Source organism: Anser cygnoides, chromosome 24 (genome assembly GCF_040182565.1).
Source record: "Anser cygnoides isolate HZ-2024a breed goose chromosome 24, Taihu_goose_T2T_genome, whole genome shotgun sequence".
NCBI lineage: Eukaryota > Metazoa > Chordata > Aves > Anseriformes > Anatidae > Anser > Anser cygnoides.
The window spans coordinates 7,659,849-7,681,893 of NC_089896.1; the positions used below are offsets into that span (position 1 = coordinate 7,659,849).

Consider the following 22,045-nt stretch of genomic DNA (forward strand, 5'->3'; position numbering starts at 1 on the left):
GGCCGGCCGCCCCTGCTGCGGGGGGCTCTGAGGCTTCGCAGCGGCGCGCGTGGGGACCCCGGCGTGGCGAGGTTTTACCTGGGCAGGGGTTCGCCACCGAACAACCGCGCCCGTGAGGAGCGGGCTCTGCGCGGCACTGTCCTGCACCTCCTGCACACGGGGCTTGGCCTCCCCGCGACATCCCCTTAACTCCTGAACGCCGCTGAGGCCTCCACCCGCCGCGCGTCCGGCCCCGGGCTCGGGCCGAGCCCGCCGGCAGCCGCGGGGACGCGCAGGGAGGCGCGAGCCGAGGCCGTGCTCCGCCCCCCCCCCGCACGGCCGCTGGGGGGGGGGGGGGGGGGGGGGGGGGGTTGCACGCGCGGGGCGGGGCGGGGCTCGGAGGCCGGCCCCGCCCCCGGACGCGGTCAGCGCGGGCCGGGCCGGGGCGGTGCCGCCGCGAAGTTGTCGAGGCCGCGGGGAGGGCGCGGGATGGACGCGCTGCGGTCGGCGGGGCGCGCCCTGCTGCGGAGCCCCAGCGTCGCCAAGCCGTCCTGGGCCGGCGGCCGCCACAAGAGTGAGAGCCGCCGCGCTCGGCCCCGGCCCCTCCTCGCCCCCCGCGCCCCGCTTCTTCCTTCCCGTGCTCGCCCCCCCCCCCCCCCTTCGCCCTCCGCGGCCGTTCCCTTCTCCCCCCGTGCCCCGCTGCCGTCCCGCCCCGTCGCGGCGCTGCCCCGCGCCGTGGCTGCGGAGCTCGTTCCCCTTTCCCCCGCGTCCGCTTCCCCGCTCTCGGCGGCCCCGCTCTCCCTCGCCCGCCCCACCTCCCCCCGCGGAGCCCCCCAGATCCCCCCCGCTCCCCGTGCTGCGGCCGGTGGGGGCGCCTCCGGCCCTGCCCTCCCCCCCCCCCCGCGCCGGGCTCCTGCCCCGCTGCGGGGCGCCTCGGGGGGGCGCCGGGGCCTGGGGAGCGGGCGGGCGGCTCGGGGCTGCGTGGCGGGGGAGGGGGTCCCGGCCCCGGCCCGGTCCCCGCGTCACGGAGCGCTGGCGGGGGCCGCGCCGCCCCCCGGAGGGGTGCCGGGGCAGGAGCGCGAGCTGTGGGGGCTCCGGCCGCGGTGTCGCCCCGCTGCCAACCTCTGCCGCCCCGGGCCTGCGCTGGGGCAAGCGGCCGCTCGGCTCCTGCCAAGTATTTTCCTGCAGCGGCCGGTGGAGACGAGCCCGGGCCGCCCCTTGCTCTGCTCGGATGGCGTTGGGGTGCTCCGAAGGTCAGCGAAGTTGGTGAGGGGCCGCAGGGAATTGAGAGCGCCCTGGCAGCATGTGAAAGCATCGCAGGAGCGATGTGGGAAGGTACCGGCTGTGCCTGGAGCCCTTGCTGTCCACAGGCGGGATCAAACTTCCCCATTTTACTGACCTCCTGACGGGATTTACCCTGGATTCTCGCCCCTTTTTGTAAGAATTAAGGGGCCAGTAGCTGCAGGAGGTGAAACTGCAGCTTGATGGTGCTTTGGGGGGGACTGGCAGCCCCACGGCTGCAAATGCCTGGTGCTGTGCTGTGCTGGGACTTGTTAAGGTGCTCCCCAGAGTGGTCTTGTGGGGCAGAGACACTCCTCGCTAACTGGAAAGTGTGGCAGCCTTTGAATTCGGGCTACAGACGTCTCTGAGCCTGCAGAGAAATGACCTTGCAAACCAGCCTGTCATGGGCAGGAGCATCGCTGCCTGCCGAGCGGAGCTGGATGATGGGACAGACGCCTCCCGCGTGCGGGGCCACATTGCCTGCGCCAGGTGTGCCGGCCTCAGCGGCCTGCTTCAGGAAGGGCAAAGCCTGGGTGCATTTTGCTTGCATTAACTGGAAGGTGGTAGGAAGTGGTGCTGAGCAGGGCATGTGGAGGAGAGTCCATGTGTCCCTGCCACACTCCCTACCTTGCTGCCTGTTCACGTGCTTTAAGCCTGACAGCTTGTTGTCTGTACAGCCCTGTGGTTTCTGCACCTCTCACCTCGGGTGGCACACTTGGAGGTTATTCCCCAGGCTCTTACCGCTCACTGCAAGCAGTGCCAGAGCAGGAGTGCTGGCAGCAAAGGGGCCAAATGGAGCAGAGGCTCTCCTGGGCTTTTACCTGGCAGCAAAGCTCTGCCCAGTAGCAGGAACCAAAGGAGGGAAAAAATCCTGGCTTGGAGATTGTTGATGCTTGCTTCTTGGTGCCCTCGTCAGCTTCTCTCTTTCTGAAAGCCCTTCAGTGGCTGCACCAAAACCACCCGTGTTTCTGTCTCAGCTCAGCGTGAGGAGCAAGTGCCCGGGGCCTTCCTGCAGCCATCAGCCAGTGGCGCCTAGGCATCGCCCCAGAGCACACGCTGGGTCCCTGTCCTCCGCGAGTCCCCTGCTGCCCTGCTCGGAGTGCAATGTGGTGAGGTCCCACTTGGTGGTGGAGCTTGTGTCAGGGGAGAGGCTGTGCACCTGGAGCCCTGTCCAGAAGATGAATGTGATGGCTGGTGTTGCAAAATGCCAAGGAGCCTGGGTGGCTGTCCTGAATCTCTCGGGCATGGCTCATGCATGGTATCTGAAGTTGAGGCACGGCTGGCTGATGCCAAGAGAGCAGTCCTGCCCACTTGTGGAGCCAAGGCAGTGACAGGAGGAAGGGCAGGGAAGGTTTTGTCTTCATCTGCTGAGAACTTTTGTCAGCAGCCAAGGCACAGAGCGTGCCTGGGACAAAAAACATGCTGGAGACGGCTGAAATCCTTGCTGGAGTGAAGCTCTGTACAGAGTAGAGAGGATGGAACAGTGCACCAGCTGAAATTTCCTGCAGAGGTGCCATGGGAGGCAGGGGATCTGGGCCGGATTTACTGAATCTGCCCCTCCACCTCCATGCAGGGAGCAAGGAGGAGTTGTGTTGCAGTGCCACAGAGCAGAAGTCAGGGAGGTGAGGTCAAGGGGTGATGGTGCTTGCTTCTCTTATCTGCGCTGCCTTGGAAGGATTTAAGGGCAGAGTGTGGTGGGAACATGGGGCGTGCACCATGACCAGCTGAAGGAGCGGGAGCAGGCGGCTGCCTGGCCATTGTGTGCAAACCTCCCTCCCGACATGCTCGCCCAGCTTTGGGTGCTGAGGGTGGGAGGGCAGCTGCAACACCCTTGGCTTGGCTTTTGAAGAAACCAGGCTCTTTGCTGGCACCATCCATTTCCAGGCAAGGTACAAGGCGAACACAGCATCCCACGTGTCCTCGGAGCTCCGGGTGGATTTTGTGTGTGTGCTGACCAGCAAGGGTTGCTCTGAGACTCGTGCTGGCCAAGTGAAGAAAAGCTGTTTTCCTCTTCTCATCTTGGCTCCTGGAGTGGAGCAGCTCCTCTTGCCAGGTGTCTGGCTCAGTCTGCAGCCAGGACCCTCTCCTGCTCAGCAGGACCTGCTATGGCTGCACAGCCGCATGGCTCCCTCCCTGCAGCACACTCCTCACCCAAGCCGTGGCTCGGGCTCAGGAGCTCTTGCCAGGTGGTTTTCTTTTCCCACTGCAGGCAGCCCCTTGGGACCTGCTGGTAGGTTTCAGGTGGGTTCTTCTTGACACCCATGCTGGGATCGGTGCTGGGTTTATGGCTTATCTGCTGTCTTGCCTTGCCACAAGGCTGCATGCCTTGGGTTACTCAAGGGGCATGTCCCCCCATGCTGCAGCCCTGCCCCTGCTCTCCAAAGTGGCTGTGGATTTGCAGAAAGTTGCTGAGTTTGGCCCTGCTGCTTGGAGGCAGCCAAAGCTTGGGCTGAATACAAGGCAACAAAGCCTTCAGGGGCATGTTTTGTCTGCAGCCGGCATAAACTGCTCTCCAGGAACCACGTTGCTCCTAGGGCTGTAGGGCATCTCGGCTGCAGCATTACCTGCAGAGGTAAGAGCCTGGCCTCTTCCCCCTCGCTCGCCCGCCGCAGGGACACGAGCCTGTCTGTTCTGGCATATAAGAGGCTGTCTCCCTCTGTGTGCACGCACTGCAGAGGCGCACAGACTGCCTGTGCTCGGCATAAGACACTCTACCTTTCTGCCCTGACCCCTCTCGTGTGTACACTGTAGGAACACACAAACCACATCGTCTTTCTGGAGGAAAGGCACTGCCAAGGCATGTTCTTGGCCATAGGGTGCTACCTGAGCACCATGGCATGATCCTTGTGGGTCCCTTCCAATTCAGGATATTCCATGATTACAGGAGGGCTTTGGTTTGCATGCTGCAGCCCACAGCCAGCGCATCACATGCACCTTGGTATAGTTGCCTCCTGCTCAAAGCAAGATTCCTTAAATATGCAAGCTGCAGATCCTGGGTTGCAAGCTCTGTGTCAGGAACTGGAAGTCAGAGGTTAAATCCTGTGGTGCAATTTCAGTCTTAGAAATCTACTGCTGTTTCCCATGCCTTTTCGGGAAAAGGAGGAATAGTCGTACTTGGAAATGCACGTCTGTATCTTCCAGCCTGCCTGACTTCCAGTGTGATTCCAAACTTATCTCCCTTTTTAGGACCCTCTTTCCCACTCCACCCCCCTCACACAAGGGGAGAGGCTGATGGCCCCCCAGCAGCCTCCAGAGCAGAGACCTCACATGTGTGAAGCTTCACCTGCGTGATGGGGTTCTCTGTGCTGTTGGTAACAGATTTAGCGAGCCATGGCACAACATTTGGATCTCTGCAGATGCACATGGGCTTAGCTAGTGGCAAATCCTGACTTAACCTCTATAGGTAGGTGATGGTTAGCATAGGGTAAGGATATTGTGGTGCACAGGGTGGGCACTGAGCCCTCCCCTCCGTACCTGGCTGGGCCTGATGCTCAGGAGTCCTTTGGTTTTGGTGTGAGCATGGGTGCCCTCTATTAAACTGAAGAGCTGATGGATCTTAAAGGGTCATTGACATATGCTGTGACTTGTGAAGGTTTGCCTTCTTGGGAAAAAGAAAAGCGAGGGGGTTGCTCTTGCTGCCTTGGAAAGCTGTGGGGGCTGACAGTGATGTCCACTGCGTGAACACCTCTCAGCTGCTGTTGCATGCAACCGAAGCATGCTGTCGCCTCCTCTGACGGCCAGCTTTCTGCTCCATCACCTTCCACCAGCACCTTGTGAAATCCATCATGGCAGGGCTGTCTGGTTGCTCAGCACAAGCAGCATGCACTCCTACCCACATGGACACAGGAGTCCCCACCTGGCACAGCAAAAGCCAGCTGGTGAAATGCTGTGCCCTCCCAGCAAACTTCCCTTGTCCGTTTGGGATTCCAAGAGCCTCTCTGTTGCCTCCCTAGAGCTCCCAGAGAACTGGACTGATACCCGAGAGACACTGCTGGAGGGCGTGCTCTTCAGCCTCAAGTACCTGGGCATGACGCTGGTGGAGCAGCCGAAGGGTGAGGAGCTCTCTGCAGCTGCTGTCAAAAGGATCGTTGCAACTGTGAGTATCTGTGCTGGGATGCAAGCCCTGGAGCATTCACAGAGCAGACCCATGTCACCTTCTGGCACCAGGGATGATTTTAAAAGCTGAGGGTATGGAAGCAAAGCTCTCTTTCTGCAGGCTGTGGTGGCCATCAGGGTTGCAGGTTCAGCCCTTACAGAGGTGAGCAGGACTCTGCAGCATCCAGCGGTGTGGGTAGAAATGCAGAGAGGCACTGGGAAGCCTTTGGGGCCACACTAGCCTGCAGAAGGGTTATGCTGAAGTAAGCTGCTGTTATATGTCTGGGTTCTGGCTCTGCTTGATAAGCTTGGGTGGCACTGGGTGTGGAAGAAAGCTCTGACCTGGTGAAATCAGCCTCCCCCATGGCAGTCTCTTGCCATGGAAGACAGGGACGTGCTTTGAGTGCTGCCAGCACATGACCAAGCCCTGAGCCTGTGCCCTGGCGTGCATTTCTGAATTTTCTTGCCACAGGATTTGGAGAGTTAAGAGGAGGAGGGAGCAGGACGGTTTGCTTCAATTCCCAGCCAATGCAGCCACCCGTCCTGCTGTAACCTCTGATGCAAGAGGGACCAATTTTCAGCCATTCTCTAACACAGAACCTCCCCAGAGCCCCTGCTCACCAGGCTTTCCATGTAAAAGTAATGCTTCTCTAAGCCCTTATAAAACTGAGGGAGGCAAATACTCAATTGTATTGTTAACTACCATGAAATGCAATGGGGTTGTGAACTGTGCTAGGTAATGATGGATTCTTTCCTGACATGTGCGGAGCTAGAAGAGAGGGGAGTGCTCACATGAAAGGGGAGCGGCTGGCAGAGCCCTTTACCTCTGCTCTGAGTGACTGAGAATGGAGCCTTTAAGTAAATGCCCCAGGGTGAGACCACTCCTGGAGGGGCAGGATTGACCGTCAGCCGATCTGGACATTGCTCAAGTGAGCTCCCCAGGGATCCAGGTCTGCAGTCTGCAACTAGCTAGCTGTGTAACTTTTTGGAGAGAAGCTGGGCAGTGAGCTGAATGTAACCTAAAGCGTGAAAGCGCAAGGCTAGTAAATAAGAGGAAGCGGCACCTTAAGTCTTGTTACTTTTTAAGCTGCAGTCTGACCTCGGCACGGGATGTCTTGCTGCTTGAGCAGGATTTGTCAGTGCAACTCGGAGCTGGCTGCTCGGGATCCCTCATCCTGCAGGGCTGTCCTGCTCCCAGCACAGCTCTCTTGAGGGCTTGTGCTCTCATGGCTCCCTGAATTTGCACTGGTGCCCCCCACTGCTCTGGAGCTGGCCCTTAAAGGAAAACTCCCTCGGGTGCCATCAAGCGTTCACAGCTTTGCATAGCTTGGCCAGGCCAGCCACGACTTTGTGCTGATGGTCAACTTTGTGCTGACTGTTGTGGTGATATCCTTGTGATGGAGGTGCTGGACTCTACCTCTGCACTGTATGGGGTGGAGGGTGCACATCCTTGTCTCACTAATGCCAGCGTAAATCACTCCTTAAGGGAACGTAATGTTTTAACAAGTGCCTTAACACACCTGGTAGTAAATTCAGTCTCTAATGCTAATTACTGCTATTAGTATGTCTATTAGGTAGTCTATTGCATACCTAGAGTGACTGATCTGCTGTGCTCATATAGCCTTGTATGTGTATGTGCTAAAAGCCTGCAACTTTCCCCTCCCTCTTTTCCTTCCAAAGGCAAAAGCAAGTGGAAAGAAACTGCAGAAAGTTACTCTGAAGGTCTCACCCAGAGGGATCGTGTTAAATGACAGTGGAACTAATGAGCTGATCGAGAACATCTCCATATACAGGTGCGTTATGGGACACACTGCAGCATATGTGTGCCTTGAGCCCTCCTCACCTGACTCTGCGCAGGGTGATGAGACAATCGTTCTGTGTTGGCATCTGAGTCCCCCCTCCTGGGTGGCCAGCTCTGACGTCCACCCAGGCCTGAACTGACGTATCTCTGACCATCGTGTCTTAAAGCAAAGCAACAGTGGGAGGAGTGTGATCCCTATGCTTAAGGGAAGTATACGTGTCATGCAATAAGTGTGTCCAGTGGTGGGGTAAGGAAAGACATTATGAGCCTAGACATTTCGTGTGAGCGCACTGCTGATCTGCAGCCAAGCGCCATGTGAAGCTTTGCTGAAGAAATGCTGAAGTGGGTAAAGGCAGGAGGTAGATGTGGAGGGTGGTCAGAGCGTTGCTGAACACACAAGGATGTGAGTGCAGGAGCTGGGGCTGTCTCCCGTCCTTGCTGGCTGCTGTGCCCCATTGCTCTTTGCTTCTGACGTGTTTACATCGCTCTGACAAAGAGCAGGGCTTAGGCAGCTGTTCAGACCTAATACCAGTGTGGGAGGGGATGGTGAGGCTGGATTATCCCATATCTGCTCCTGGATTTTTTAAGTGTATTTTCAAAGAGCATCTGGTTTGAGGCAGATGCAGGCCAGGAGGAGCACAGCTAAGCTCAGATCTGTCCCTTTCCATCACTTCTGTCCCTTCTCCTTTCACCCTTCATACACTCCACTTTCTGTCCTTCACCTGCCACATTATAGCCCTTTGCTGTACATGGGATGGGGAGCGCTAGGTTGGGGCACTCTCTCTAGCAGGACTACTAACCTATTTGCTTTTCTCCAGTTTAAACTAAGCAGTCACCTGCAGCAACCTCCCTTGGAGATAAAAAAACACTGCTTAAAGAGCAGAGCTGGGTGAAGCGGCCGTGAGCGTGGTCACACCAAAATTGATATCGCTATGCTGGTGTAAAATCTTATGTGAGCAGAGCCATGGGCCTTGGGCGTTTAGATGCTACCTTAAATTCTGCCCAGACACTTTCATGGCCAGCAGTAAAGCTGTCCCTCCCCATCAGTGCTTGTATACAAGCATCCCCTTGGTTCAGCTTAAATAGGCTGTTATGTGGGAACTGATGCTGCTCCCCAGAGATGCTGGTGATAAGGGGTGAAAGCTGGGATCTGTGCACATGGGGACTGTCCCCTCATTCTCTAAGCATGCTTCACCAGTACTGTTTCCAGGGAGTTCCTCTAACAACTCTACTGTCTTCTGTTTGGCTTTTTTGTCTACCAGGGAGATGCCACCTCTGAGCTCTTGCCCCAGGTCAGGTGCTCAGTCAGGCAGCAGGACAGGGTGGCTGCGACTAAAATGTAGCTAGTGTCACTGGCGTGCTGCTGAGAGAGGCCTTGCAGTTATAAAACCCACCTCACTTCAGAGGCGGGTGTGAATTGCCCTTTCCCTGCAAATTGATGCCCATCGTATATCAATCTGAACACTGGAGGTTGCAGGAAAACAGCCACATGTCTGTGTAGGTGACCTTTTGCAGCTTTGTCATGGTTATTAAAAGACCAGAAATGCTGCTATGGGGACAAATGGGAGAAAGGAGTAGACTTCCAAGTGCCTTTTTAATCCAGAGCACAGCTCAGCTCTGTAAGACTAAACACAGGCTGTTGAGCAGAAGCATCCTCACATGCAGTGAGAACCTAATGCAGTGTAAATAAATTTTGAATGTTGCTTTTTAAGTTTCAGCATCTCCTGGGAACTGGGACTTTCCAGTCCCTTCCCCGCAAAGCCTCTGGGGCAGCAAGAGCATGAGTTGAGTGGGCAATGCAGGGCGACAGGAAAACTTCCACCAGTGTGTCCCACTTTTTCCTTGAGCTTTCTTGTTCTGTACCACCTGTTTGATCTGTTGCATGCCCAGGGAAGAGTCGCTGCTTGTGCCTACTGCCTAGCACTAAATGTCCAGGGCAGCTCCAGCCAGTGCTGCCTTTAGATGAGATGCTTGGTCCTGCAGCTCCTGGCCCAGAAGGTCCCTGGGGGGAGAGCCTGTTGCTCTTCCAGAGTCTTGTATTCCAGCGTAACCCTTGCCTGGAGACTGGAAGAGATGCAGCTGTTCCAGGGATGCTCCCTCAAGGGAGGCTGAGCTGCCTTCTCTGCATCCTGTGTTCTCACGTCAGGGCTCTCAGAGCATCCTATGCATCTGCTGCTGCAGATCTCAGAGCGCAAACTTCAGCCTTTGACAGCTTTTCTTTGGTGCTCCTGCATCAGTTTCCTTCCCTGGTTTGAGAAAGCACAGGGGAACCTCAAGATTAATTCATAGGTTGAGGAAAAATTCTTTGTCTCCTCTTGTAACCTTGTACTCCAAGGAAGATTTTCCAGAGTCTCCCTGAGGCAGAGCATTATATGTAGTCCCAGACTGCCACACTGCAGTACTTACTTGCCTTCTAGAACCTGTCCTTCTCCCACAAGGTGAAATGTTTTCTCTTCTCTCCTGCCTCTGTGTGATGCACGTGGTTCGTGCTGAGCTGTGCTGTGGCTGGCTACAGAGGGGCCAGCAGCTGCACTGAGTTTCTCTTGCGCTCAAACCAGCAGCATTACATCCTCTGTGCTGGGCTTTGTACTGAAGCTGGGTAATGCTCCTGCACTCTCTCTGCCTTCACTGCTTGGCCCTGATGCTTGAAGACATGGTGTAGGAGTTTGCTGGCAGGTTTGATGAGGGGTTGGTTGGTCTGTACGTGCAGTGCCCCAGACAAGACGTTTCGTTCTGTCTTTCAGGATATCCTACTGCACGGCAGACAAGATCCACGATAAAGTGTTTGCCTACATTGCCCAGAACCAGCTCAATGAGAACCTGGAGTGCCATGCCTTCCTCTGTACCAAACGGAAAATGGTTAGTCCAGAGGAAGAAATGGGGATGTGGCTTTAGGAGGAGGAAGCAGAGAGGGGCTGCACGAGTGCTGCGATGAGATAACAGTTTTGCCCTTAGTTATAGCGAGGGGAGTTGTTTCCCATCTAAACGCTGGGGGAGAGTACCTGCACAGGCGCTCCATGGTCCTGATGTGGTGCTATAACCTGTCTGCCCGCAGTTAATTGCTGCCCAGTGGCAGGCGATCACTCTCCAGAGGGACCCACCACTGCCATGGAGCGTGCACAAGGAGGAGGTGTAACTATGGGCTGGGTTCAGCCAGTTGTCTCACATGGACAGGAAAGGAAAAGCCTTTCTGCCCCCAAGGTCTGAGTCTGGGGTGAGAGCACCTGGCCCTGGACGAGCACCTGAAATCCTCCTGCCTTGCTGCAATCCTGGGAGCTGGGGCTCCTTTTCCTGCTCAGCAGCTGCTTCCCAGGACTGCAGGAGCCTTGCTACGTCGTGGGCTTGAGAGGCTTGGAGAAGTGAGGATGCCTCCAGGGAGGATGGTGATATCAAGGTGCCGGGGGGATGCCTTGCTGATGGGAGGCCTTTAGCCAGTGATCCTGGGCTTACTATCCTGTTGTCTTTTTCTCCATTGAAGCTCCCTGTCCAATTTTTGATGACATCTTTGCAGACAGAGCTGTATCCTCCCAGATCAGAGGTGTCAGGACATGCAGTGTGCGAGACCCCACTGTGCCAGGAATTAGGGCTTGAAGCAGAGACCTGCATACATAAACCAGTTTCTGGTTTTTGCTTTGAACCTTCTTGTGGGACTTTTCTTGCTGATTCAGGGTATCTCACGGAGGGAGGGCTCCCAGATGGTCAGGATGGGCAGGAATACAACATTTTACAAGCTGGAAGGGGAGAGAAGTGGATCACTGAGTAGTGGCTCCACATGGTGGCATGGGAAAGCCTTTGGGGCTCTCAAGTAGAGCATCATCTGGGTCTGACAGCAAATGGCAGGAAGGGGTGTAGGAGAGAAGGACAGGTCAGATCCTTCTGCCCCCAGAAATCCTTCCTCTGGAGGGACCTGCTGTGTCTGTTGGGGGTCTGAGCAGAGAGCTGGATGTCCTGGATCTGCTTCCCTCCTTTCCAAGCCAGGAAGCAATATCCAAGGAGGCTGCAGGAGCTGTTCCCTTTGGTGCATCCCAGGATGGTGATTTCTGGGTCCTCATGAGCATCCCTGTCTCCGGCAGGCTGGCACTGCTGCTCATGCCTGGAGCACAGTGACTGCAGGTCTGATAATATTCTTCACTTCTCCCAGTTCTTTTCTATTTTTTCCTTTTTTTTCCCCTCTGGGGAGAGAATAATAGAAGCTACAAGTTGTCTCCTGTGGTATGCATTCCCATCCTTGCATGGTGAAGATAAGCCTTGCTCTGCAAATTAAAATTTAAATCTCTCCATTGGTAAATGAATCATCTCATTATACATCAGCACAGTACATCTCCCTCCAAATGAAGTTCTCCAAGGCCTTTCGTGGCAAAAACTGGAAATATTTTTCTTTGTCTATAAAATGTACGAATGTCATGCTGGTAAGGTGGTGCCCTGCTCCCAGACCAGGGACTGTCCCTGTCCCAGGGCAGGGTCCCTGAATGTATGCATAGCTACCAGTCAACAGGCATATCATTAGTCTGTATTTTTAGTTCATGAGTAATTCTCAACAGTGGCTGTGTCTTTAAGCTGTCAAATCTGAATCAAGCTTAAAATTGTAAACAGCTGTGAGGGGTTTTTTGTACTTAATTACCATATTTAAGTTTTTAACCATAAAATGTTTCCATTTCCATCAAAGATGTAAATAGCTCTGACATTCAAATGAGCTCTCATGCCTTGCAAGGCTTAATTGCTTTGTTGCAGTCTCCTCTCTTCTTCCCATGCAGGAGTGCATGGCTTCTGGGAGAAGGGTGTTCTCCTTTAGCACTTTCCCCTATGCCCCCGTCCTCCAGACTGCAAAGGGCTGTAGGTTACGTGCTCCAGGATCTGGGTTTGTTTAGCTTGTAACTTCATAAAACAAACCTCAGGGCTCCTACAGTGTGGCAGCCTTGGTGTATTACTTGTTATCTCCTTGCACTCTAAACTGCCAGTGAGCTCTGTCTTCTCCTAATGAAACTGGCATTATGTCGCTATTTATTCATCTTAAGCAACGTGTGTTGTTTAGGGTGTGGTTTGTTTTTTTGTTGTTAGTTTTTTCTTCTTAATACTACTCAAACTATATTGGCTGGGGGAGAAATGAAGGGACTGAAATGAAGGTGTCCTGCTGCAGCCCTGTCTGTGCGTATGTCCAGCTTGAGGCTGTTGCAAAACAAACCCGAAGTATTAGTTTAAACCCATGGGACCCAGCCTAGCTGGGGGGGAAGAAGGGGAAGACTCTGTGGGTCTCCCACATCTCACCTCCCAGATTACTCCCTGTCCAGGAGAGCTGGGAACTTGCCACATTTTGCCCTGTTGTCTGCTGCTCTCAGAGCATCCTCATGCATGTGGTCTCGCTGGGTGCTGGAGGGGGCAGCAAAACACAGCCCTGTACTTCTCTCCCTGGCTGTTGTGTGACAACAGTGACAGTGGTGTGGTCCGGGCTACTTGGGCTCTGACCAGGTGCTGAGTCCCTTTGCAGGGTTGGTCATTCTGGCCGTGATGCTCTGTGGCAGATACTGCACAGCACAGCCCCTGGGCAGGGAGCCACAGCCTTAGGGGAGCCATGGGGAAAAGTCTGGGGCTGTGCAGCAGTTGCGCTTGTTGAGATGTGTTTAGGTGTGGGGTGCATGAAGAGCTGTGCACCCTGTGGTTGGGAGCGGCTCTTCTATCTACTTGTCAGCATAATGCCTCTGGTGGCTCTTTCTCTGCCTCCTCCATCTTCCTGTTGCAGTTAAAGATGTCTGCAATGTGCTCTGTGTTCTACATGGAGCAAGTCCTTGTTTCCATCAATATTTGGTTACCTCTCCATAGCCAGGCAGTGCAGGAGTGCACGGAGCGGAGGACTGGTTGGATCCATGTTAACGTGAATCTGCAAGGCAGAGCCTCCAAATGATTTAAGTCTATGTGAGGACCCATCTATTAATGTGCTGCCTAACCACTGTCTTTCCAGGCCCAGGCAGTCACCCTCACTGTAGCTCAGGCGTTCAAAATAGCATTTGAGTTCTGGCAAGCCTCCAAGGAAGGTGAGTTTTATTCCTTTCTCTGTTCTTTACATGTACTTCTACTCTTCCACACAGCTGCTGTCCCTCCAAGTCTTTTTTTTTTTTTACTTTTTTTTTTTACTTTTGCCAAATTGGCTGTAATGTCCTTATGCTCCTAGTGTGGATCCCCACATCCGAGTTTGATTTTGGATTTGAGTTGGACCCAGAAGTTCAAGGGATGACTCTGTGTTTTTCTGGCTTTCAAGTGCCTTTTCTTTTCGTCTTGCCCTCAAATTTTCCAGGCTGCTGTCAAGGTTGGTCCAACCTCTGGCATGATTTAAGTCATCTTCCAGGTTTCACTAGACAGCCTTGTCAATCAGGCTGAATTTTGGCTGCACTCCTTTCTTGCAAGTAGGTTTGGAGGACCAAGTGTTTATCTGTGATATCTCAGGAGCCCTGCCACTGTCAGTATTTTTGCTTTTACCTTCCAGAAGATTATAAAACACACCCAGATCCTGGGCTGCTTTGGGCAGAGGAGACCTGGTGACCTGTTGTAACCGTCCCTCCTGGCCCTCCTTGCAAAAGGCTTTATGGGGTAATGCCCTGTGGGCAGTGATAGGGTCTCCTTCTTTTTCAGAGAAGGAAAAGCGGGAAAGGTCCGTCTTGGAAGGAGAAGGGTCGAGCAGCCCAAACTTGGATGCCCATGCTTGCCCTGACACACGTAAGTCACCAGCAGCAGAAATTTTCTTCAGCCTTGGGGATGGGGGCATCAGGCTACTGTCTAATGTTTGTGGGTTTTTTCCTGGGAGGGCTTCGATGATCAGCAAGGAGCAGGCACTTTTTTTTTTTTTTTGAGATGTTGTCCTTGGTAGGGTGCCTGGAGTGTGGTGGCTGCCTTCTGGATCCTTCCATCTTCCCGTTAAATATCTTTTCACCCCCTTGTACACAGCTGCTGTCTCCCCGAATCTATTTACTTCCATCCAAGACAAATTGGCTGTAATGCCCTTAGGAGCTTAGCATGGATCTCCACATCCCAAGTTTGATTTTGAGTTTGCGTTGGACCCAAAAAACTTGTTGTCCTGTTGGCTGTGTGAAAATAAAACAATTAAATGGTAAAAGCCCTCATAATTCATTGTCTGGCCATGACTCCTCTGAAACACTAGATGCATAGCCAGGGAGAAATGGGACAGAAGACTAATCTCCCTTCCATGCTGGCCACAGAGATAAGAGGATTTGGCACAGAGGAAAATAGCATTAAACTGGGCTTACTTCCAGACTGGCATATCTCATTCTTTCATGTGAAGGCCCAGGACTGGATGAATCTGTCACAAGTGGTGGCACAATAGAACAAATGAGATCCAAGGCTGCAACTGGTGTAGAAATAGGCCCCGTTGTCTGCCTGGCCACAGGCTGATGATTTGCAGTTGGAGCATTTCTGCATCTGCACATATCACAGTGTGGTGAGGAGGATTTAAGGCTTCCCTGTGGTGTACTGGCAGCCCCCAGGCTATAAACTATTCCTTGTCCAGTGCAGGATTTTCCCTCATTCCTATAAAATAAAGATGCATCCTTGTGAGATGCTGAACTGATGCCATGGTCTGAGCTGAGGATATCGCCCAGTCTGTTCCCACTGTGTGGTTGCTGTTCCCATCCCATGGGCTATGAAGCCCTGGGGTGGGATGTCTCAGCTTTGCCCAGGACTGATCCTGAGTCCTTCTGAACGTAAGCACGTACCCAGGAGCCTCCTTTGTCCCTCCATTTGTCCCTCCATTGGCCATCGATCTGTCTGATCCTCCCCTGCATCCCTGATGAGGGGATCTCAGGTGCCTGATACTTGTATCTTGAATTATTTGGGTAGAAACCACAGCCTCAGCCAGTGTGAATGTAGCTTCTCCATACTAAAAGTTGTGGCCATGGTGAAGAAATTCAATGCTACCCCCTAACATTCCCCTGAAGGGAAAGAAATTGCTGCAAAACAGGTTGGTTTTGTGTCATCTGTTTTTTTTTTTTTCCCTCCCCTGCCTCGTTCCCTCTCTTCTTTGTTCACAGCAGCAGTCACAGCGAACTTGCTGGATTTAGAAGATCCTGCCAAATTGACTCTGAGTGGCAGTGCAAACTCTGCACATTTGGATAACAGCATGTTTGGGCCCAGCTCCTCTGTAAATAACAACATGATGTGGGTAAGTGCCCAGGCACCATAGCATCTGCCAAGCTGACAGGGATTGATGCTGCCTCCATTTCATGTGCTTCAGGTCCCCTTTCAGAGCTTGCTCTTGGACAAAACCCCCTGGGAGCTCTCGGGCAGCTGAGCCATTCAGGGTTTCAGACATGCCCAAGTGAGCTGGGTTTTGGTGTCCTACTAGAAATTGAGTACCTACTGTCCTTTTTAGGATCAGTAAATAAATTAAAGCAATTGCAAGCCACTCTGGAAAATGCTGCTGTCAGATAATTGAACATTATTTATTCTGTAACAGCATTTCTCTGTGGTTTGTCACTTAATTGAGAGACCACCTAACTGCTCTATTCAGGGGGAAAAATCATTATGTTAATGGCCTTAGTTTACTGTTCACTAAAACCAGGTTATGTTTACGTTTGTTATTACTCTTAGTTTTCCCTTGCCTAGCTTTCCCTTTCTCTTAGTTTTCCCATTTGTGGCTCTGTCTTGCTTGTTTGAGCATGTGTGGCTTCTCTAAAATATCCAGTCATCTGGCTTAACTGTTTCACGGACCAGCAGTAGAAAAATAATCCAGATGATGTTCCTGGGTGTGCATCCATAGGGGAGCTTCTTGCGCACCCAAGTGCTCCCTCACCAGTAGGGCTGGGGCTGATCTTTGAACCCCCAACCTCTGACCTTGTTCCCACCATGTTTCCTCTCTGGAAACATGCTGCCTGTTATAATTTGGGAGGATTGAATGATAAAGGCCTTTGTTTGAAACCTGTTTCTTGCGTCTGCCAGGTCTGAGGCATTTCAGGTTAAACCTGAAGATCAATTCCAAGTCATATAAAATCCTGGAGGTTTAACAGCAGTCTCTGAACCCTCCCTTCTTGCAGAGTTTTCATACTTTGCATATTACATCAGATCTGCAAACGTATCTCAATTTCGGGAATTGTCAAGGCTGTCCATAGCAAAGTCCTTTCAAAGGGCTGTCTTTCTGCATGGGAAACCTTTCTCCCCTGAGCAACTCAAATGCTTTCCCTGGGAACCCTTAAAAGAACAGATTAGAGAAGGATACCAGGGTTGCTCTCAGGCAGTGCAGGTCCAGCCCTTTGCTGGTACATTGTTGCTTTCCAGGTTCCTGATCCAGAAAAGCCCCGGTGAATGCCCAAAACATCTTGCTGAGATCTGTCTAGGTCAATCCTGCTAGCAAAAACCTACAGCATGTGCCAGTCATATGGCAGGAGCTGGAAGAGCTGAGGGCTGTGGTTCGCTTTGCTCCGTCCTAGGTAGCTGTCTGCCACCCAGTATCAGGTCTGCCCAAAATGTGTTTCTGCATAAAGAGCAAACAAATGCTTTCAGTCAAAACAGAGTCTTCTGCTTTGCGATGATGAAAGAGCAGGCTAGGGGTGGTGGAGGGCTTGGCATGTGGATGCTTTGGAACCAGCTTTCATCTTAGAACAAGGTGGCAATTTTCAAGGCTTTCATTGGCTTCTTCAGAGGGACCCAGTTAACTCCAGAGGGGAATCTACTCCAGCTGATGGGCCAGATCCAGCCTGTGGGCAGAATTAGCCTGGTTTGGATATGGTGGAAAAAGGCCATCCCTCTCCCCTGTCTCTGGGCTGTGAGGGGAGCACAGAATCCCCAGGCTGAGCCCTGGGACCTGCTCTGAGCAAGCCTGGACAACCCAGAGTTACATCTCTTACCCTGTGACTTGTATGAAGAGTGAGATAAAACCTGTTTAAGGAGGCAAATTGCTGGTAGAAGTGTTGCTTTAGGCACTCAGAAGTCAATATATATATATATATATACATATACACATTTTGTCTGCCATGCTCAAGTACGGCGTTAGATCTCTAAATAACACTTCTGTGCATTCTCTTAGCAACTACTTCTCTCTTTTTATCTCTTTAAAAAAGGAAATGGATGATGGTCTCGACGAGGCATTTTCAAGGTAATTCTGATAACTCCCTTTACAAGCTCACACCACTGGGGACTAGCCCAAGGGACCAGCATTTTTCATAGTGCTTCTAATCCAATCAGCTGTTGTGATCTGACCTAGGCAACTGCCCCATCAGTATCTCAGCTCCTAATTGAAAGATAGGCTCTGAGAGTGGCTGATAAGCCAGTATTTTGACAACCTTTTAAGGATGGAGAGAGGGTGCATGTGATAGGAAACTTAATTCCTCAAGCAGCCAGCATGTCTGTTCTTGCTTGCCAGGGAGGTTTGAAGCTGCCTGTTTCCAGTTCCTATGCTAGCTGTGGCAACACTGGTCCCAGCTTCTGGCATGGGCGTCTTTATCCTTCCTTTCCCTTCTGTGAGGCTTGGACTAATCCTGGTACCGCAGTCTCATCTTTCCCCAAACCAACAGCAAACTGCTGAGGGCAGCGTCCTCCTTCCCTGCCGAGTCCAGTTCCACTGAGTCCCTTCTGCAGCTTTGCAGCAACTCTGATACACTAATTTTGAATTAACGTACTTGCGCAAATTCGGAGTTTGTGGCCATAAGTTCATGTGGCTTAATTTACTTTCAACTTTCAAGTCCAGATTAAAACCTTCCTTGGAGGTTCACACCGAGCAATCCAGCAATGTTAAACAAATCCGTTTTCTTTTGGGTCAGTTATCCTGTCTGTCCTTGTGTAGACAGGCCTGTGCAGGGTGACAGGGATGTTGCAGTGCAAAAAACTATGTGCTCAGTCCAAGAAGATGGACCTTTGTGTCTTGTTTGGGTCTTGGAAATGATTTAAAAAGGTTCCACTTCCATGGCAACCCTGTCCAAAGTCACGTTCAATAAAGGGACTGCTTGATGTTAATATCATCTGTTTTTCTCACCTCTGTTCCTTGCTCTACTTAAATAAGCAGATGTTATTGCAGTCTTTTGTTTTGCATTGCTGGATGCCGAGCTGTTGCATCACCCCTGTTGTTTGGGTAACAGGGTATTTGGACTGCGCATCCATTGGGGTGAATGCTTTTGAAAGTCCTCCTGCCAGAACATCATTGCTGGTCATTTTTCTACTTTATTAAAAAGTGCATGTGTGGTTAGTTTTACCTGAGGTTTATTCGATGCCATGCATCTGTTATATGAAACACCAAATATTTGCATTAACCTGTGGAACTGGGAGAACAGATGCTGCAGTGTTATGTTTTCACAGGGGTGTTTAATAGCACAACAACAAACTGGGGCTTAAGTTTTGTGAAATGTCTAGGACCTGCAGAGATGAAAACTCTTTAAACTGATCCTGTGGGCTGTTAAACACCATCTGAGACTTTGTCTTAACGCAAAGAGTTAAATGTTTAGGCCAGGGCCCTGGGAGGCAGGAGGGCTGCTGAGAGCTGCCACAATGACTAGTAGGCAGTGAGTGACAACACCATGAGAACCGAGTCATTGCAGTGAGGGTGCTCCTTTGGCCAGTGGAGCCTTTATGCTGAGATAAGAACCCAGTTAATGACACACCCGCCAGCAATATGTAATAGGAGGAAAAAGACACTGTTATTCCAGACCACGAATGTATGGGATGTCCAGACTGCAAATTCCCTGGATGCCTGTAGGGAAAATGTAATGACAAACAAGCAGAAAAGCAGCTATAATTGAGAGAGTTGCAAACGTCACATGCCAACTCTCCCCTTACTGAATTACTTCTTTCCGTTGGAGGACTTTAAAATGCGTAACTGAAGTTTGGATTTGGCATTACAGATGCATCAAGCATCCAGGCTATAAACTGCATGCATTTCTGTTCTTATTTTTTTGTTTTTCTTCCCTCTTAGACTTGCTCAGTCGAGAACAAACCCTCACGTTCTCGACACGGGACTGACAGCTCAAGACATCCAGAGCGCAGAAATGCTTTCACCTGTAGATTGGGATAAAATAGATTCAAATACAGGCGAGAAAGATGATGTGTTCATGTTTTGAAGTCAAATTCATCTAATAGCTGACATTAGAATAACCACTAAAATGTCTGTGGACTGAATAATGCTCTTCCAGGTGCTGACTCTTCTGAGGGATCTTCACCAAGTCAGATGATGTTATGGCACGACTTAGACCAAAGCTTTAGAAATCTAATGTCGAGAGGGTTTTTCTACCTTGCTTTTATCTAAACCGTGAGATCCTCTTGAACGTATTTATTCATAGCTGTTGCAGTTTACATACATTATTGGAAGGTGTGTAGAGCATCTACAGTATTTGGTTGCAATATACCATGGAAGAACCATCAGCAGTGCCTGTTCCTCTCTGCAAAAGACTATGCAACACCAAAGTCTCTGCGTATACGCGTTTCTAGACAAAGATCTGCAGATGCAAATGCAGCTGCAAGCACGACTGTTACTAAGCTACTGTTTCTTGAACAACCCATCACCTGCCTAGGCTAAGGGGAAGAGAGTTGCTGTAGCTGCTAGCAATGATAAAATCAAAGAGGTAGCAAAGATGTTGTTTTTGTTGGGAATGTCTGTGATGCTTTCACAGTTGTCAATCACCCATACATGTTCTGGCTTTTTCTTTGCCAGCTTCTTAAAGGAATTGACGCTTTTTACCCAAAGATTCTATGAAGTTCTGCACTTTAAAACTTGAACCGAAAGCAATGGTCCAAAATGGCAAACTAAGCAGTGCCTGTAATATCTCTTGAGAAGCTATTTATCCCTCTTCCAAAACAAAAAAACGAACAAAAAAAAAAAATCAGTGTTTCAGGTCTCTTTCAAAACTGACTGCTCACATGCACTGTTTCTGATATGACTCGAAATACTAAGGCTCAGTTGCATTGTTGGTTTGAAAGCAAAGCCACCAGGGAGTAACCAATCTGCTTTTCTAAAGTGTGTTGAAAGTTGCAGGTTGTCTGAATCCAGTAGCACAATAGATTTGTGTTCTTAGCTCTGCTAAGTGGATTTGGCCATGCGTGCCTTTTTACTGTCTCAAAACTATTTGGTAGTTGTCCACTCAATAGACTCAGATGGAATTGGATTAGACAAGACCGGTACTTGGATGTTCAGTTAGCAAAAGGTGCCCCTTTCAGTGGTACTCCAGTCCTCTTCCCCCTATAGTCACATCTGCTGTGAGGCTTAGGAAGCTCTTTTCATCTATTCGTGGAACTGAAAATAAGTAATGGAGGTATAAAGCTTATGCTAATTAAAAGATTAAGTTTAATAATCCTAAATAGTTGCACTGACAGTTTGTAATGTTTGTGGCCTTCTGTGAAGTATACTAAGTATACTAAGCTGTTTTATAGATTTGTAACTTGGACCTTGGCTTTGAAACACTAATTCATTCCTCAGACAGCTCTTTATAATTCTTTGTTTGCTAGTAAACAAACAAACAAACAAAACCTCTTTGTCAGCTGTAACAGTTTATTAGGAAACAGCTGAATGACTCTAACTTAGATTTGATTTTTTTCTCTATTATTGTGATAAGGTATTGAGGACTTGGGAAGCTAACTCATCATGTCTCTTAATAAAATGTGTTCCCTGTTTATTCTGCAAAATTGTGTTTAGAGCAATTTTACATCTTGAACCTACTGTGCCCATGACTTACTTGATGTCATGTGTAGCATTGGTCTCTTGCGATTGAAGGAATTACTCAAAGTTCATCCGTGCTACAGAGGCACACAGTAGAGACATGAACCTAATGGACTGTGAGGCTTTCTCTGTACATTGATATGTCTCCTTTTCTAGAGATTTGAGAATCATATACTGAAATGCACAATACTATATATGTATGTATATAGTTTTTAAGAAAACCTAATGCTGTAAACAATATCTGTATGGAGAAAATAAATATTCTGCCATTTTTTGGAGCATCTGTGCTGTCTTTACTTTTACTGTGGCATTTTTAATATGTGGAAGCCTTTGTATTTCTAACTGGTTGAGTTTTCTTTTTCCCTTGATGCATAGCAGTAAGCAACCAGAAACAGTGGGAAAAGAGGAAGTTTCTGTCCATCAGAAGATGGTTCCCAGGGCCATCTATACGGAAAAATGATGGCTGCAGTTAGACACCATGTGGCAGCACCGCTTCCAGGAAGCGCTTAGCGGGGCGGGACCAGATGTGGCCACATGGGATGTAGCAGAAAGGCAAGCAGCATCTGCCTCCTATGCCATGTGGCGATGTACTGATGGGGTCAGGAGGTAACCATTTGCAGCCTGCTCAGTAAATCTGCCCCTGCTTAGCTGAATCAGCCTCTAGGTAAGGATGATAACAGAAGATGAAAGTTGATGATTGGTCTCATGGGCAGGTATGTGTGGTGCTGGTAACATCAAAAAAATCAAAAGTATCTTAATTGATAGTATTTGAGTCACTGTGCACTGTACTTCTCCCTTGGGGGAAGTTTAATAGTTGGCTTTTAAATAAAACTGCACAGAGAATACCCTGTACTTCCCTGCGTATTCAGCCTCTCCTTGCAATTCCTGCTTTTTCTGGCTACAAGCTCAAGAGCAGTTGGGCTCCTGCAGCTGCTGGTTAATCACACTGCTAACACTCACCTGGGAAGCAAATGGAGAAATTCATTTGGGAATGCTGACAAATAGATTTAACCTGAGTACAGGCATGCTCTTTGGGCATGAGAGCTGGGCTGTCGGTGAAGACAGAGACGCCTCTCTTACAGTAGTGTTAGGCTATCAAAAAAAAAAAGTTAATTTTTCTGTTTAAATCGCCTATTCCAGTGTAAGGAGATGTCTCAGATTATGTGTACTGGATACCAACAGTCTGCTTCTGTGCATAACCGATGGCGGTGCTGAGGTATGAATTGATCTTTTAGTTTTGATGTGAC

The 22,045-nt window shown here is 50.7% G+C and overlaps 1 protein-coding gene across 6 annotated transcripts; it reads left to right on the forward strand.

Moving 5' to 3' along the window:
- The first annotated feature begins 391 nt into the window (after positions 1-391).
- Positions 392-21,077, forward strand: LDLRAP1 (low density lipoprotein receptor adaptor protein 1). Of its 6 annotated transcripts, none has more exons than XM_066982648.1 (10): positions 394-553; positions 1,168-1,314; positions 5,214-5,356; positions 7,036-7,148; positions 9,901-10,015; positions 13,113-13,185; positions 13,781-13,864; positions 15,193-15,323; positions 17,218-17,252; positions 19,062-21,077. In XM_066982648.1, exons 1-10 carry the CDS (start codon positions 469-471, stop codon positions 19,204-19,206), a joined length of 1,071 nt encoding a protein of 356 aa, XP_066838749.1. In that variant the 5' UTR covers positions 394-468; the 3' UTR covers positions 19,207-21,077. The 6 variants fall into 6 exon arrangements, with proteins under 6 accessions (XP_066838753.1, XP_066838749.1, XP_066838752.1 ...); XM_066982651.1 differs by having other exon boundaries at positions 395-553; positions 1,168-1,245; XM_066982650.1 differs by having other exon boundaries at positions 397-553; positions 15,196-15,323.
- Positions 21,078-22,045: the final 968 nt, after the last annotated feature.